This window comes from Anomalospiza imberbis, chromosome 4, assembly GCF_031753505.1.
Source record: "Anomalospiza imberbis isolate Cuckoo-Finch-1a 21T00152 chromosome 4, ASM3175350v1, whole genome shotgun sequence".
NCBI classification, from domain to species: Eukaryota; Metazoa; Chordata; class Aves; order Passeriformes; family Viduidae; genus Anomalospiza; species Anomalospiza imberbis.
In genome coordinates this window covers 52,992,732-53,009,379 of record NC_089684.1, presented here as the reverse complement: position 1 = coordinate 53,009,379, position 16,648 = coordinate 52,992,732, and the positions used below count along the sequence as shown (strand labels likewise).

At 44.3% G+C, this 16,648-nt stretch overlaps 1 protein-coding gene across 1 annotated transcript in view; it reads left to right on the top strand.

Annotated features, from left to right (window-relative positions):
- The first annotated feature begins 3,037 nt into the window (after positions 1-3,037).
- Positions 3,038-16,648, top strand: part of CPZ (carboxypeptidase Z) — a 33,867-nt gene continuing 20,256 nt past the window's right edge. Inside the window, exons 1-3 of the mRNA XM_068188580.1 lie at positions 3,038-3,677; positions 15,294-15,317; positions 16,234-16,608. Of these exons, the coding sequence (XP_068044681.1) occupies positions 3,590-3,677; positions 15,294-15,317; positions 16,234-16,608 (487 nt within the window). The 5' untranslated portion in view covers positions 3,038-3,589. The remainder of the gene's footprint in view (positions 3,678-15,293; positions 15,318-16,233; positions 16,609-16,648) is intronic.

Sequence of the window (16,648 nt, the reverse complement as noted above, 5' to 3'; positions counted from 1 at the left end):
TGAGAAATCCCTCTATTCCCAACTATCCCTTCCCTATCCCTTCCCTAGATGCTTTTAATGCTTTTAGGTTTGGTCATGCAGCTGTGCAATTCCTGCTAGTCCCATTTGATATAGTTAGTGTAAACACACAATAGAAATATGAGAAGAGCAAGTGATATACACAAACTCCTTATAATGGGCTGAAAAAAACAGACAAGTTAGAAATGCTGGATGGCTGGAAATGGTGTATAAGTGGTAAGAGCAGTATCTGAACTACTGTGCCCCTCAGAAAGGTGCAGCTCTACAGGGGAACCCAGAGGTGACAAACATGCCAAACCTTCACAGAAAGACACACTGCAAAGCCTGGGATCAAATCCCTTGGAAAGGAAGAAAAGAACAGGCAATCTAAGCTAAAAGTTAAATGACCCTTCCAGACCTTCTGTTTTCTGTTCCTTAGGGCATGAAATCATGGGAAAAAAAATATAGATGGTGGTGACAAAGTGATAAATTTACTTTTGTTCTTAATTACCTGAATGTCATTCTTAGGCTCCCATCTATCCTACTTATGCTCTAAATATTTTATCCTGGTATCAAGTAGACATCCTGATTGAATGTAAATAGTCTGTGAAAGCTGAGGAACAAAGAAGCTTGGAGCTCACCAGCTACTGACAGCTTTATTTAGTTGATGCAGTGGAGCTTGTGAAGGATGTGATGTTTGTGGTATCATCCAGACAATGAGGACATGTGCAAGTTCAGACAGAAATGAGGGTGAGCCCCACGGTGGCATGCACACACACATGATTCCAGACAAGCTGGTTTGCCACCAGCACTCACAGAAGTGCACAGAACCCAGTCCTGCTGTCCTTCTATGGCTGTTCAGTTTGGAGGCTCACTGGTGAAAACACAAATGCTCCCACTCTAGGTTCACAGGTATGTTCACACAGACTCCTCAAACATCAGCACAAGCTCTCAGGTCATGTCTGCACCCTGGGCCCTTTACCCAGCCACTGATCCACACCTCGAGTCTTTTCAGGTAAGTCCTCTCCTACTTGCCTGCTAATCCAGACTGAAGTTTGCTAGCAAACTACACCTGCACACACATGGACACAGGATTGTGTTCACTTGGGAAATATAAACACATCCAGGTCTCTCCAGAGGCTGACACCTAGACCTTGCAGTTTACACCTCAGTCTCTCAGGCTGCTGGCATTTTGATCATTCAGCTTGCATACCTAGGTCAGAGAGAGAGATTGCATAGTAGGAGAAAAACAAAAGTTAAGGACTGAATATGAAGATAGATTGGACGTCAGTGATCAGGAACATGACTCAGTCAGACAAGTGTACAGCCCCACAGCTTACCTGCATGCAGCCATTCCTTTTAATCTTCTTTGATTTTCCTGCTCTTGGCCTCTCTGATCCACATTGGTTCTTCCCTTTACTCCTTCCCATCATAAGTTTTACTTGGTTTGAATTCACTTCTAATATCCAATAACACTGACCACATTTTAAAACACATAGTCCCAAAGTATGTGGCATCACCATTGGCAATGGTGACTGAAGTGCAGTGGAGGTGAGAAATCACTCACAAGGACATACTGCCTAGGCCAGAGGGTAGGAAACAGAGAAAATACAGGCAGAAAAACATGCCAACAAAAAAGAAATGAAAAGCTGACAGGACTATAGATAGTACAGGATTAGTTCTGCAGCAGAGTTCACCGCCACAAGCATTGAGATGTATGTGACAGAATCTCCCCCCACTCCCTCAAGGTCTGCAGAAAACTGCAGTAAAGGCACAAGCATTTCCAAGGGCTGAGGGTTGGCTTATGTTTGTAGATATAACCCTTTTTGCCTTTTGTTGTTGTAAAAAATTGAGCCACATCACTTTGTTTAGCTCTGAGCAGCTTCTTTTTTCCCTTGAATACAAAATGCACAAGCTGGGCACACAGCAAGCCTCAGACGTGGGCACACCCTCAGCTGTACCTGAGCACAGCAGGTACAAGTGTGGCAGATTGGTGTTCAGAGCAGCCAATTGTTGGGGAGTTAGGCAGAAGGTGAAATATTCCTTCCCTTTGAGACCACACTTCCAGTGCTGTGCTGTTACTTTTTTTTTCTTGAGGGTCCAGCCATACTGTTGTGTGATCAAGACAAAAAAATAAGGCAGGTAAATAGTATTCTTGTCCTTGGAAGATTTTTCTTTGAACTCTGGTATGCTTTGGTACTGTTTAGTCAGCTTAGACAGGGCAGACTCTGCAGTCTTCAGATCTAGAAGGAAATCCTGGAGACAAAACGCCAACCTGCCTTGCAGAGCCTGGAAGCAGAGGACATACTTGACTGCTGGGCATCTCAATGCATCTCTTTCAAATGAGATGAGACATCAATTACCTTTTGAGACACACACAGCATTCTCCTGCCCTGTCAGCCTCTTTAGTGGTTTCCCTATGGGGGGTTCATTTGAATACATTACCATACAGCACCATAACTCCCTACTGATCTCAGATACTGAGCAGCATGCTCTGCCTGCAAGGATAGATTCTCTGCTCTCGTGTGTAAGCAGGTATCTGTTCTCAAAGGAACATGCACTGCCTGAAAAATATAGGATTCTTTGGTCTGTTTAGGTCTAGATTTTTGAGGAAAAATTCCCTTTTTTTCTGTGATATTGGATGTTTTCTGATTTGTAAGTAAGACATTAGGAATTTCCATCTTAATTAAGGTATGCTTCTCCACCATACCTGTTGCACAGAAATAAAAAAACATACAATACGTATTTCTCTAAAATACACTGAAAATAACCCCCACCAAAATCAACCAAACAAGAAAATTAAAAGATCAATTTAATACCACATTAATGTAGATTTACTATCGATTTTAAATCTTATAACACTGTTCTGGAGTCTTATCTACACATTTGTGAAATTATTCTTTTTTAAGAATAGACAGAAAATACTGGAATCCCTCCAGACAACTTGATCTTATCTTAAGTAAAATTCCCAGGAGGAGCATGCAGAGGGGGATCCTGGTGGCTATTCTGTGTGTTCCCATTGTCTGTGCTGGAAAGGATGCAGCTCAGAGTCCTTTCACTGTCATGTTATGTTCTAAACTTGCAGTTAAGTATGTGATGAAATACCACAGTTTGAGAGGAAAGTTGCTTTAAGTTGTTTGCTTTTCTCTGTCTCTTCCCTCTGCTCTCTCCAGACAGTTCTGTTGCCTTCAGGGAGACACACTTTCATGAATGTCCCTCGTCCCTTAAGAGGAGTGCTGCATGAAGACCAAAGGGACCCGCAGTGGGGCACAACCCTGCAGGGACCCCCTCTGCTCAAACTGTTTATGAAATTGTAAACCAGGCTGCAAGAGGGAGACGGTCTGGAGGGAGAGGGGAGGGGGAGCTCCTTCCTCCTCCCTCTCTGTCTCAAAGCCTCTTGCTTTCCAAGCCCAAATGCAGCTGAAATCTGACGCCTGGACTGCACACACAGTGAGACGTGGGCATGCCCTTGCAGTGCACTGATTTCCTCTGCAGCTCGGAGAGCCAGAGCCGCGCTGAGGCTCAGGAGAGGAGTCACTCCATCAGGCAGTGAGTGCCACATCACTGTGCTGCCTGTGCAAGGGGCTCCAGCATGGTCCTGAGGCTCCTGCTCCTCCTCGGTGGGCTGCTCAGGGCCACCAAACCAGCACCCCGCTGTGAAACCGGCCAGGAGACCCTAGGTAAGGCTAACCACCCCAAAAGTCCTCCTTCTCTTCTTCCTTCTCCTGGAGATAAGTAAAGAGTTCCAGCTCAAAGGAGAGGGAGACTGGAGCTGTCACTCTCCCCTAGAGATGAGGAGGATCAGCTCTTTGGAAATCTGCATACTGCTGGTGGTGAAACTGGGGCTGTGCTTGGGAAGCATGGATGGGAAGGTGGGAGGTGTGTGGCTGTGCAACAGAAGAACAAGGCTGTGATATAAGGGAGCATAAAGATTCCTCATCACTGTCTTTAAGGCTGTTGCAGAGGTGTCTTTCTGTCAATCTGTGGAGTTGCCAGTTGTAAGGACCCCCCTCACTCTTATGGGGAATGTAGAAGGTTCACCTCATCTCTGGCCTTGCCTTCGAGGAATGTGGTAGTCAGATTGCAAGAAGGTGACCTTTTGACCTTCTGTATGCTTTTCTGCTTAAGAAAAAAAGATTTTCCTTACATTTAGCTTTAGGTCATTTATTTCAAGTCCAAAGTATGAGATTTATTAGGATCTGACAGCTGTAGGGTGTGTTTTAGCTTGCTATAAGCAATATGGAATTTGTTTGAGTTGATAGGCTGGAAAAGCAGATTTATCTTTTGGAATAAAGGTTAAACAGGAACATGCTGCTAAATTAATTTAAAGTTTTGATTCAGTAGCAACTTGGCAAATAAAATATATTAACAGTGCCTTTTAAAATACATTTTTTTAATCAAGTGTGCTTAATTATGTGAGGACAGTGGAGACATGAATTTTAGTGTAGTGACAAGGTCTATTCCAGGAAAACTATTTTCAGAGACTCTAAACTTAAAATGAGTCAGAAAAATATTTATTTTATAGGATTACAGGAAGAGATAAGTTAACCTGAAAATGACCTTAATGCAACCCAAGGAAATTCAACTAGATTTCAGTGCTTAAATATAAGCCATAGGCTGTCACTGGCATTGAACTGCTCATGTGCCATGTACTGCATATAATTTGAGAGTGCTGCTCCCATGAACATCAAAGTGAGGTCTACCACAGCCTAAAGGGATTTTATTTTTGGATAAATCTGCACAAAGAGAAGAGTTGTAGACTATTTACAGCCAGTTACAGGAAGAGGCTGTGTGGTTTGCAGCATGACCTTTCTCTGTGAGGTATGATTCTGTTCCAGTTCCAGCTGATCAGTCTTGCCATGGGATATTAATCCTAGCAACCACAAATGTATGGATCATTGAGGGGTGACTCTGAGAGTGTTTTGTGTGTGTTGGCAGCTGTGGCGCCTTTAGGGCAGGGCTTGCAAAAAGGCAGCTGAATATGCTGCTAGAGGGATGGCTAGAGGCAGGGAAAGGGAGCTGTCAATGGCACCACATTGTGTGCCACGTAGGGGACACACTGCACACTGGAGGGCTGTTGGGTCAGACAATAAAGCAGCAGCATGGACATTGAGAGACCTGACAGGTTTCTCCAGGGTCTTTCTTTTCTAAAGGGGGGGATAAGATCATGTCAGGCCACACAAAAAGAAAGGGGCCTGCAGTGATGCACTTGTTCACAAATGGACCTTGCAGGGGTCCCCTCTCAGCATTCAGGGTACAGGCTGTATCTTCAGCTGTAGCAGTGGGATTTTCTCTCCTTTTTTGGGATCCATTGTGTAGGTTTTGCTGCATTCCAGTGGCCAGACCTGTAGTGCCCTGTAAGAGGAGACCAGCCTGAGGCTGCTCTTGCAGGAAAGAACAGCAGGAACCAGTACAACTGTTTGATTCCCAGCAAGGCTGGAGCTGCTTTCTGCAGGCTTCCTGGTGGTATTTGTTCTGCAGTGACTCATTTTGCTTTTTTTTTCTTTTTTTTTTTTCCATAAGAAGCCAAAATGAAACATGATTTACAATACCAAGATCCTTTGAAAAAGCTTTGTGCTTTTCTGTTAAGAAAAATAAGGAAATGATTATTGTCATCCAGCTCCAGAATATGTCACAGGCATCACACACTATGTGGTGAGCTTTTTGGGCAGCAGCTGGGAGCCATGGCACTGAGACAGGGCAGATGCCTTCTCCCTAGCCGTGTCCTGTACCCCTGGGCAGTCAGTAAGCTCTGTCTCTCTCAGTGATAAGATGCTACGAGGTCCCATTGTCAGACCCTTATGGGTTTAACTGGCCTCTTAGCCTATAGTTTGGGTGAGAAAAGTACAGTTTAGCACATTTCCTCTGAGAGATGGCCAAACTTTTTCAGAGGGAGCTAATAAAACATGTTCCTCTTTATCCAAGTTGGGCATCTCTGCTACTGACTGATGTAGTCCAGTGGTAACTGGTTAAATGAAGTGCTTTATGAATATTGACAACAAAACTAAAAACCCACAGAGGCAGACTGAAGCGATATGTCTTCAAATAGGTGACTTTCCTTGCAGCTGGGGACAGCTCTACAATTGTGATGCCACCAGGGTCAGGCTAAGGCTGCATTATAGAAGCATAAAATGGTTTAGGCTGGATGGGACCTTAAAGGTCATCTCGTTCCAACCCCCCTGCCTTGAACAGGGGCACCTTCCAATAGATCAGGTTGCTCCAGCCCCCATCCAGCCTGGCCTTGAACACTTCCAGAATGGGGCATAACAGCGAAAAAACCTTCATCAATAGTGATGCTGAAAGCAACGAAGCCTTTCCTTTCCTGTTACTTGTATTCGGGGAGCGCTTTTCTGGGGGACTCCGGGTCAGGGGTACGCGGGTGTTGCAGTGGGGCTGCACACCCCCGGCTCTCCCAGGCTGCGCGGGGAGCGGCCGCCCCAGGCCCGCCCTGGCCGCGGGCGGCTCCGGCCTGCGGCCCTGCGCCCGGCCGGGCCGCGCCGCCGGCTGTGGTGCCACCGTGTGGCTCCTGGGCTCGTCCGCACGGCTGCGGGGAGACACCGACCTACCCGCCTGAGAGCCAGCGGGGCTGCCCGAGCCTTCTGCCGCCCTCCGGATCCCTACCCCAGCGCTTGAAGGACGGTCCGGGCGCAGCCTGGCAGATGGCAGAGCCATGGAATTGCTGCGGCTGGAAACCACCGCTATGATCTTCGAGTTCAGCCATGAACCCAGCACCGCCGGGTTCAGCAGCAAAGCAGGGCCCTAGGCAGCACATCTACACATCTTTTAAATCCTTCCAGGGATGCTGACTCAACCTGTTCCCTGGGCAGCCTGTTCCAAAGACTGACAACCTTTCTGTGAAGAAATCTTCCCTAATATCCAACCTAAACCTCCCCTAGACCAACCTGAGGGTGTTTCCTCCTGTCCTTTTACTTGTTACCTGGGAGGAGGTCCCCCCACGCCACTCTCCAGGCAGCTGGAGAGAAGGAGAAGGTTCTCCTGAGCCTCCTAATCTCCAGGCAGGAGTCCTGAGGAGTGGAGCTGTTTAACCTGAAGCTGTGGAGGCAGGAGAGCAGCCAGAGTGCTGGTTGGCACACCTGTCACTTGTGGGTCACCTCCTCTTCCAAGCACCTTGTTGTTTTCATCATTTTGGCTTTCTCCTGAGACAGACATTGTCCCATCCTGAGGATCTCTGACCTTAGCCAGTGGAGATGAGAGGGAGTAGGGAGGTACAAGGAAGAGAGAAGAGGAGTGGGAAACCACCAGGGCAGCAGGCAAGGGACAATTACAGTATTTATTCTGGAGCCCAGAACAGATTTTGTGGGACAGGCTCCTCTCTGAGCTACAACATTGAGTAAGACTGACAGAAAAAGCATGTTCACATAGAGATGTTATACTTTTCCCTTCTTCACAGCTTCAAACTCCACAACGTGGCACAGTTTTTGCAAAAGTAAAAGGCAAAAAAGGGAAAAGTTATTTCCTCCTATGACCTTCACACTGGCCCTGGCTCCATGGGACCTGAGCAAATTTGTTTTATCTGCTGTGGATGTTTCTCATGCTGGTTTCCTGGTGGATGTTTCTCATGCTGGTGAAACCTGTGCACACACAGAGGCAGAGCTGCTGCTGCTGCTCCTGTGCTCCTATGATTGCACTCAGTGACCTGGCTGGGGTCTTCTCCCTGCCCCAGTGGGCTGGTCCCTCATCCTGCTGTGGCTGGCACTGGCAGGTGCTGACATGGAGCGTGGCCACAGGACTGTGCTGCCACGTGTGGGAAAGCCCAGGCTGCAGGAATCTCACTGGCTGAACTTGAGATGGATGTGTCCAAGTTGTGTCAAAACAAAAAAATGCACAACTAGCATCTACATCATGCTCACTCACAAGATGAGAAATTCCTGCTCTTTGTGAAGCCAGTTGTCATCACTGAATCATGTGAGCTCTGCTGAATTCCTGCCAGTGGCTCTAGGATTTCTACACAATTATTATTTTAGCAACACTGGCCTTCAGCTCCTTTTAACATGGCAAATGGGATCAGAAACAGACACTTATGAGGGAAAAGTTTATATTGAAAATAAAATACACAGGTATCTCCTTATACTGCTGAAATGGTTTATACACAATTTTAATCTGAAGGCAAAGTTTTTCTTCAGAATACGTGTACAGACATCTTTAAAGTGTGGGGGTGTGCACACATAGTCAAAACTTGAACAAAATCCCACTGCTCTTAGTCACAGCTAGGCTTTTAGCAAGACTTAATAACACTAATGGTTGATCCCCTATAACATTTCTAGACACTACCTCTCCCTTCACAGAGTCACAGTGTTTGAGGATGCTGGCTGGCTCACAGCTACCATGGTCCCCTTTGGGCTGCTGATGCCATGTGAGAGCCAGCCCCTTCTGAAGTCTGGGCCAAATGCTGGATAAATGTCATGTGTTAATTGCCTGATGCACGGCTGAGCATGGAGGTACCATGCAGAAGTCACCTATCATGTTGTGAGCATGGTGTTTGAGGCTGGTGGTCCATGTCTTGGGGTCTTTGCTGGGCTTTTATGACCCAGGGTTTTTATGACTGCTGAATCTTGTTTGGACATCCTCCCAGTTGGATGCAGATGTCACAGATCAGTGGAATTTAGGACTTGGGGTTACTTTGTCCACTTCGGAAATAAAACTGAAATTTCAATCCCTTAATTTATACTTTTGTAACTAATCCCTTAATTTATACTCTTGCAACTCCAGTGATATAATTGACATCCAATTTTTAGGGTTATAATAGGATACATTTATCTAGGAGACAATATGAGATTAAGGCACAGATTTAAGTCAAGCTTGTTAAATTAACTGTCAATCTTTTATAACATAAAAGATACCATATTTGGTTAAAACTCTACTTACAGAAGAATCAGATGTGTTTTTAATTGTAATAGTCCTCATACTTCTAAACTAAAGAAAAGACAGAGTTGATCTAGGGGGATGGACACATTGTTTAAAGAGGATGGGATGATGTTTTGGCAGATGTTTTGGAAAAATTGTGGCAGAAAAGATAAAATACTCAAATTTTCAGATATAATCTTCTGTCCCACGGCATTCAACAGACTTGGGATTGCTTAAAGGAAAGCTTCTAATTGTGGTAGGTTATTGGCCAAAGCACTTGGAGAGTACTACATCCTTAAACCATGGGAACTGAACTGTAAAGAGTGCATGGTCACAAAGTAAAGCTATGGGGGCATCACAGATCAATTACCTGGTTAATAAGTATAATCATCCTTCACCAGGCAATCTGGCAAAACAATTGATCCTTTAGATGATAGTTGTAGAGATTTCCTGACCTATTCCACCTTCTTACCCCAGCTGTTTTTAATGCCATCATCCCCCAGATCTGAGCTTATTTCTTCTTCCTTCACTGACCAGACCCTGAGAGTGCTCCATATGTCTCCAGATCACCCTAGTGTACAGGAAATGCTTGTTCAGCAGCAACCCTGTCACGTGTAAAACTCACTAAGCCTTCAGCCAATCTGGCAACTCCTGGCCCACTTTTTTGTCATCATCTTTGTTGCATTTTGTTCTCCCAGTGGGTAATTTTTCCCTTGCAACTTGGAAAAGATCTCAACTGAGGCCACAAAAAGGCATTTTGTAGGTTTTGTTTAGGGAATTACATTTATAGTCAGGATTTTCAACTCCTGAAGGACTCCTTGGAGCAGCACTTACCAGCCAGAGACACAGCTGAGGTGACACCAGAGTCACCAGAGGCACCAATGCAGTGGTGGGGACAGACAGATAGAAATATTCTTCATCAGTTCTTTTAGGCACCACCTACAACTGCAGACATGTTTAAGTTGCATCTGAACAACTAGAAACAAGGGAGGATTACTGGTGCCCACGAAGGCTGTCTTTGTGCCCTTGCCATGTGACAGGTCTTGGTGTGCATCTGCACAGATTTTGACCTGTGATCTGCAGGATGTGACCTTACATCACCCATGGAAAAGCTTCAGCACCTTCTCACTGGCTCCAGGGCAGTCCTGAGAGAGGAAGAATCCCGAAAGAGCTGATTGCAGTGTCATTGCTGTGGGAACTCCTTCAGTAATTCAATAAAAATGGATGTTTAACCGAATGCCAGGCAGCAGATGGGTTAGAAAGAAGGGTGATTGGCAATGAACACTGGCTTGTGTCTTCCTGCTGTGATCTTGCTCTGCAAAATAAAGGCAGAGGAGGCATTAATCTCTTTCAGGTGCTTTCAGGCTTCTTCAAGTGAGGGAGCAGGGTTAAAGGAGGGCTGCAGGGCACTGCTTCTGCCTGCTTCAAGCGCATCCCTCCCCCAGGCAGTTACTGCAGTTACTGGAGGGTTAATAACTTCTATTCAGTCCTCTTCTCACAAAACATTTGATGTATCCAGAAAATGGAGTTAACCACGTGGCTGCTTTTTGCAAGCACTCCTCTCTCCTCCAGTTTTCCTGGAATTTCTTCTCTGTCTGGGAATCTTCTCCACTTCTGCCCCTGCATGTATGCCTTGGGTGTGTGGCTGTCTTCTCTTCTGGGCTTTCTGCTCAGCCATTCTCCCCCTGCCCGAGCTGCTCAGCTCTCTCATTACTCTGCCACTAGTCAGTCCCCTTATATCTCCACTCCTCCCACAGCCTCCTCCTGATGATTCTGATCCATTTTAGTGTTATAGAATGGATCTTGTCCTGCCCTTGTGCTTTTGCTGTAGCTAGGAGCTGCTCTGAAAGGTTATGCTTTGCCACTTGAAAGTGCTTTTCCAGTGTTTGTACCTTGCTACTAAGTTTTGTCTCTTTATTGACAAAAGCAGAATATCACTGAAAGACTGACTTGATGAACCCTGAGAAACAGCCAGGAAAATAATAGTAATGTGATAAGGAACTAAAATGCTTTGTTTGGAGAAGTGGAGGCTTTGCTTATAAATAGAGTAAGATGAATACATATCTTCTTCTAGTTTAAGAAAGTTTTGTAAGAAGCCCAGAAAGCTGGGAGGGAGTATGCTGGTCTTTACAATATAAATTATCTGATCTATTTTGATCTGTACTGACCAGCACATCCCCTACCAATCTGCCTCACTGAATGACTTAGATATTTCAGATTTAAAACTTGCCCTTGGGCTTACTCCAGATCATCAATCGCATGAGTCTCCTGTTGGCTTTCCTCTTGAAAAGGCAACTGGCCAGCCCATGGTACTAGAAGTAGCTGTTGAGCTCTGTTGTCTGGGTTAGGGTTAATCACAGCAGCTTGCTTCCTTTGGTGCTGAATCATCAAGGGGAAAAAATGTAAGCTTGGCAGTAAAATATGTATGTGCTGCATTGTAGATTTTCAAGCTTGCCTTTGCAAATTAAAACCAGAAGCGTATTTTATAGAGAGAGCTCAGAAAGCTTGAAATGGCTTTTCTCCTCTTCAATAAGTTATTTTATCCATAATCTTGAATAGAAGCTGTGCTACTGAAAGGACTTTTGTAGCTCTGGTGGAATAGTTAGGGTACAAAACTAAACATAAAAAATGGAAAAGGCTGTTCTGGGTCAGGAAGAAAAGGGTCCCTCTGTACCAACCTGTCGATGGATGGGACTTTGAGAGGAGGTGACACTGTCTTCCTTTGAGCCCAGAGAAACTTTTACACCAAAAAATTGAAACATTTTAGATTCTTTCAAGCACAGAAGAAGCAGCAATTGAAGCCTGCCAAGTGATTTGGGAGACCTGAGAAAGTCTTTGTATATCAGCCCCTGTAAATTCTTTTATGAAAATGAGGGAGTGGCTGAACTCTTCTGGCATTGCCAGGCTTAGAGAAACAAGCTGTCATGAGCATGGATGGGGATTTTCTGGTGATCTCTATGTGCAGAGACCCAAGCCCGTGGGTGCAAGGTTGCAGGAGCAGACCATACAGCTGCAGCCTGGGAGCTGGCCTTGGAGAGCTTCCTGCTGCTGGCTCTCCAGGCAGGCAAGCAGGCAGGCTCTGGCCCAGCTACGTGTATCCACACTTATTTATGTAAGCACACATCCTGCAGAATTATCCTTGGCCCCTGCAGAGCTGCACCCTCCAAAACATATGGAAGTATTGGTGTTAGGAAACATTGGGAAAGTCAAAACACCACATCAGCTCATATACACATTTAAGGCTGGCTATAAAGCAAGGTTTTGTATAAACCAGAGCTTTTCTCTCTTGACTTTATGTATACTCCCAATAACCTGAAATCTCAAGCTGTTTCAGTCCTGGGTGTTTGCAAGACAGAGCTGTGGCTGATTAATGGGTCATACAGCAGCTTGCATGATGGGGAGAGGTGGCCAGAAGAAGGTGCATGGATATCTCTAGTAAGGAGAGACAGAGAGAAAATGCCACGGTATGCTGCAATAGTGTGAGATTTAAATCTAATTTTAGCTTAGATCTAGATTTAGGTTTAGATCCAGGTTTAGGACCCAGCAGCAGGGAGCTGCTTTTGCTAATTAGTGAGTGAGTCGTGTTAGCTTTGAGTTTGTAAGGGGCATCCTGGATCACAAGTAGTGGAAAAGCTTTACCCACTGAGCAGAGGTGTTGCAGAATTACCTCTGCTTATTACATACTGACATGAATAATTTCAGTTGCAATGAAAAAGATTTATATGGATTTGGTATGACATCTAAAAAATAGATTTATCCTCTTCAGTCAGCATCTTTGTTTAATGAGCACTGGCCATGTTCATTAATAGATTTCCTCTCACTATAATGATATGGAAAAAATAGCGAAGTGTGGATGACATGTAACACAGCCTGAAACTAGAGCTGTCTTTCCTGTGCTCACATCTCCTCCTGCTCACAAAAGGAGCCAGTCCTCAGGTGAACCCCAGGACAGCATATAAGTGGAATTTCACATCTCTTCCATCAGCTATCCATTGCTTCCTGATGCCTCTCCTTCTGGCCAGCTGGGCAGAAAGAGGCACCTGCTAAAGGCAGCAAGTCTGCTGCTGCTCGGGGAGCTGGAGCCGGGAGAGGCAGCACCACGTCCAGACCCCGCCTCCTGCATTTTCCCTTTAGTTGCCTCTGCTTGTTCCAGCGCGTTGCCAGAATGCCTTTTTGCTCCAGCTGAATTAGCAGAATTCTGAGATGCCATTGAGAGCAGGCCTGTGCCACATCTCAAACTGACTGATGGCTAATAGCACTCCTCCACAGAAAAAGTGTTTGGGGAGATTGTGTGTGCCTCAGTTTCATTATCTGATCATTGCATGTCAGAGACAAAAACTAAAAGGACATTTGTAGCTTGGTCCTGGAGCCAGCAGAGGGTGAAATGCCTCTTTGAGGAAATGTGAGCAGTTGTAGAAAGGCTATTCATACTCCCCAAATACCCCACAAAGAACTGTGCCCAGCACATACAACCCTCTAGTCTAAAATAATAGCTACAATACATTAATTTTCTGCTCAGGAGAGGGAAAAAAAGGTGTCAAATATTTCTCATCCACCTTTCAAGGTAACAAAGAGGATTCATTGCTAATGACCCTGGTGATAAACAGAGATAGAGTCACTCTCCTCATTGGTACGTGGCTAAACTCAAGGCAGTCCTCTCCACACTACATTTTCCCCTCTGTAAGGAATGTTTGGCTGACTCCAGACTTATGTCCAAGGTCTCTCAAATGTGGGTGTGATGATGTTAGTATATAAGACTATCCAGATTCAAGGGGTAGTAACATCCAATTTTATCAGCAGGATTAATTGCTGGAGCTGTTACTAACAAGAGATCATTTCTTTCTCTCTCCCAGCTGGCATTGTACAAAATGCTATTGCTTGATTATCCCCAGATGTAGCACTGCATGCAGTATCTGGCTGAGATGAAGCTTTTTTAGAAATGCCTTGACCTTAATAACAAACTCACAGAGGGGATTGTGCCTAGCTAGGGGAAACACTGAAATCCTATAATGGATTCATTACTGTTGATGAACCAGGTATTATTTAATGCAATTATCATAATGTACTGAGCAGGGAAAGGCATTTGTATGGATATAATTTTTTCTAGCTTGCTGCTTAACAGAACTTTTTGGTGTTGGGATGGGCTGGTTCTGCTAGTTCTGATGCCTCATTTATTTTATGAGGTAATGTGGCTCAATTACAATCCATAATATAGAACCAGACTGATTTCCAATTAAATGTCTCCCTCCAAGATAAAATCCCAGGGTTAATTTGGTTCTCATTACAATGACTTTATTTTGGCTAAAGAATTAGCAACTCATTAGCAACACATATGCAGATGATTATGCTTAAACAAATATGCCAGGAGTAGAAGTTTAAACTCTTTAGCTGGAAAAAAGGATAACATAATGAATTTGGTCTTGTGAGGATAAATGCTCAATTTACTGAGCAAGAAGCTGGGATCCCTGTCCCCCCAGTGAGAACAAGAAGAAATAGCAACAGAAGAGATCGCCAGTACACCACAAGCCTGGTGGTGTTCAGGTTTGCACAGAGTGATTTAGCTCCTATGAGGCACTGGTGAAACCAACTTCAATACCTTGGCAGAAATATGTTTCTTTAGTTGCCAGTATTGGAGAACGACAATGTAGAATTATTGGCTACAGGAACAAAAGAAACATTTCCTGGGTAATCAAACCATGTTCTTTCAAAATCAAGAGAGCGTCATTTATTTGACCTAGTAAACAGAAAGCAGAGATCTGTTGGCTCTTTGTAAACACAGTGTGAAGGAATGCACCAGGGAATGCAGGGAGCTACTTAAGCTAAAGGACAATACTGGCACAACAACAATGGATGTAAACTGGCCACAAATACTTTAAAACAGGAAATTAAAAGGCAATTTCTAGCCATTAGGAGAGTGGTCTTTTGGAAAAGTTTTCCTGTGAGAGTAGTTGGGGAGGGAAATAATTAGCTTTAAGATATTATTAATAGTGTGATAAAGCACAACTGCTAGAGATACAATGAAGTAGGATGAGGAAGGAGTAAAGCCTCCTCATATATACCAAATTGCTTTACAGGAAAGGTATCCACAGCATTATATAGGACAAAAAGATCTTTTAGAGGGGATTGATAAAACACTGATATGTACAGAAGGACTCATACGGACTTTTAGACTAACCAGATTAAATAATATCTAGGTTTTGATTAGTGAAATTTCCTAGGCACCTACTGTGTGTGGATGAGAGGGAATGGGATTTCTCAACTCAGCCTATTTTGTGATTCTGTAATATGTGCCTGCTGGGAATATATTCTTGTTCCTGGTATGGCTGGTATGGCTCAGTCTGAGCTGCAGCAGATACCAGATCAGATAATTCCTAACAAAAAGGAGGAACCATGGATACCCACCCTGTAATGATTTTTCTCTTTATTTACAGGTCAATGCCAAACTGTACAGAAAGGTACGAAGTGTCTTTCCTTGCTGTTCTTGGAGAACCTCAAAACCATAAGTATTCCTTCATTATTTCCAGACAAGTATACTCATGTTGGTGCTACAGTGGGTTTTCTTACAAGAGAAATGGGCTCTTTCACATGGTGCAGTATTTTGCTGCTGTGACAACAGTATTTGTTACCAGCCAATATCATTACCAAGAGAAGGACACTCAAATGTAGATCCATTACTATAACAGCCAGTAATTTTATGAAGAGATGTATTTCTATTACTCTTTTTCACTTCTTAGTGGGTTGAAGGTGTTACCAACACTTATCTTTCCTAAGACATCCTAACCTGATTTCTTAAAATGTATTGGGTTTATGAGAATATACAAGTACTTATATTATGGGTCTGCTTGCCTGTGAGTTAAGCACCAGAATAACTTTTCATCTTTTTGGGCAATTTCAATCAAACTTCATGGAGGGTCTGTAGTTTCAGAGATATTAAACTCTACAAATTTTCTGGGGCCAAGCAGAGAAAACACATAACTTAGTGGTACGTTCCCCACTAAAGAAGAAAACCTATAGGATCTCACACCTACTCAGGGAATCCATATGACAATTCAAGGACAGGGGAGAGAGTGATATCACAAATACACTTTTATTCAGGAATCTGAGATTTTATCACCAGCAATTTCCCATGTTTCTCTTAGTAATTCTCTGGTCAAATTCCTAAACTCAAATTATATCTCCAGAACCAAGCATTCTTCTCATCATCTTTCTATAAATGGTTTTAAACATGCAATTCAGTTTGCAAACTGTTCTCAGCTTACCTGATAACTAAAGAAATAAGTTCATTGGACATGGTATTTGTTATGTTCTCTTTGTCTATTCAGAGTATCAGCAAAGAAAGTTATTTTTCCTATGTTCATCTCCTTTTCATAGCAAAATGCGTGGACATTGCCCTGAGTTCTTGTACTGATGTTGCCTATACTCAAATGGTGTATCCTAACTTTCTGGATCAGAAGTCTAGAGAAGTGATTGAGTACAGCTCCGAGTACCTGCTCATCAGTGTGCTGCACAACTTGCTCCAGGGGGAATGCAACCCTGACCTGAGGCTCCTGGGCTGCTCAGTGCTGGCCCCACAGTGTGAAAGGGACAAAGTCATAAAGCCCTGCAGGCACGTCTGTGAAAACCTCAAAAAGAATTGCCTCCCTGCCTTTGATGCAATAGACATGGCCTGGCCCTACTTCTTAGACTGTGACCGCTTCTTCGCTGGGGAGGAAGAGGGGTGCTTCGACCCGCTGGCAAAGCTGAGAGGTGAGGGAGGGAAGGAGGGAAGGGAGGGAAGGGAGGGAGG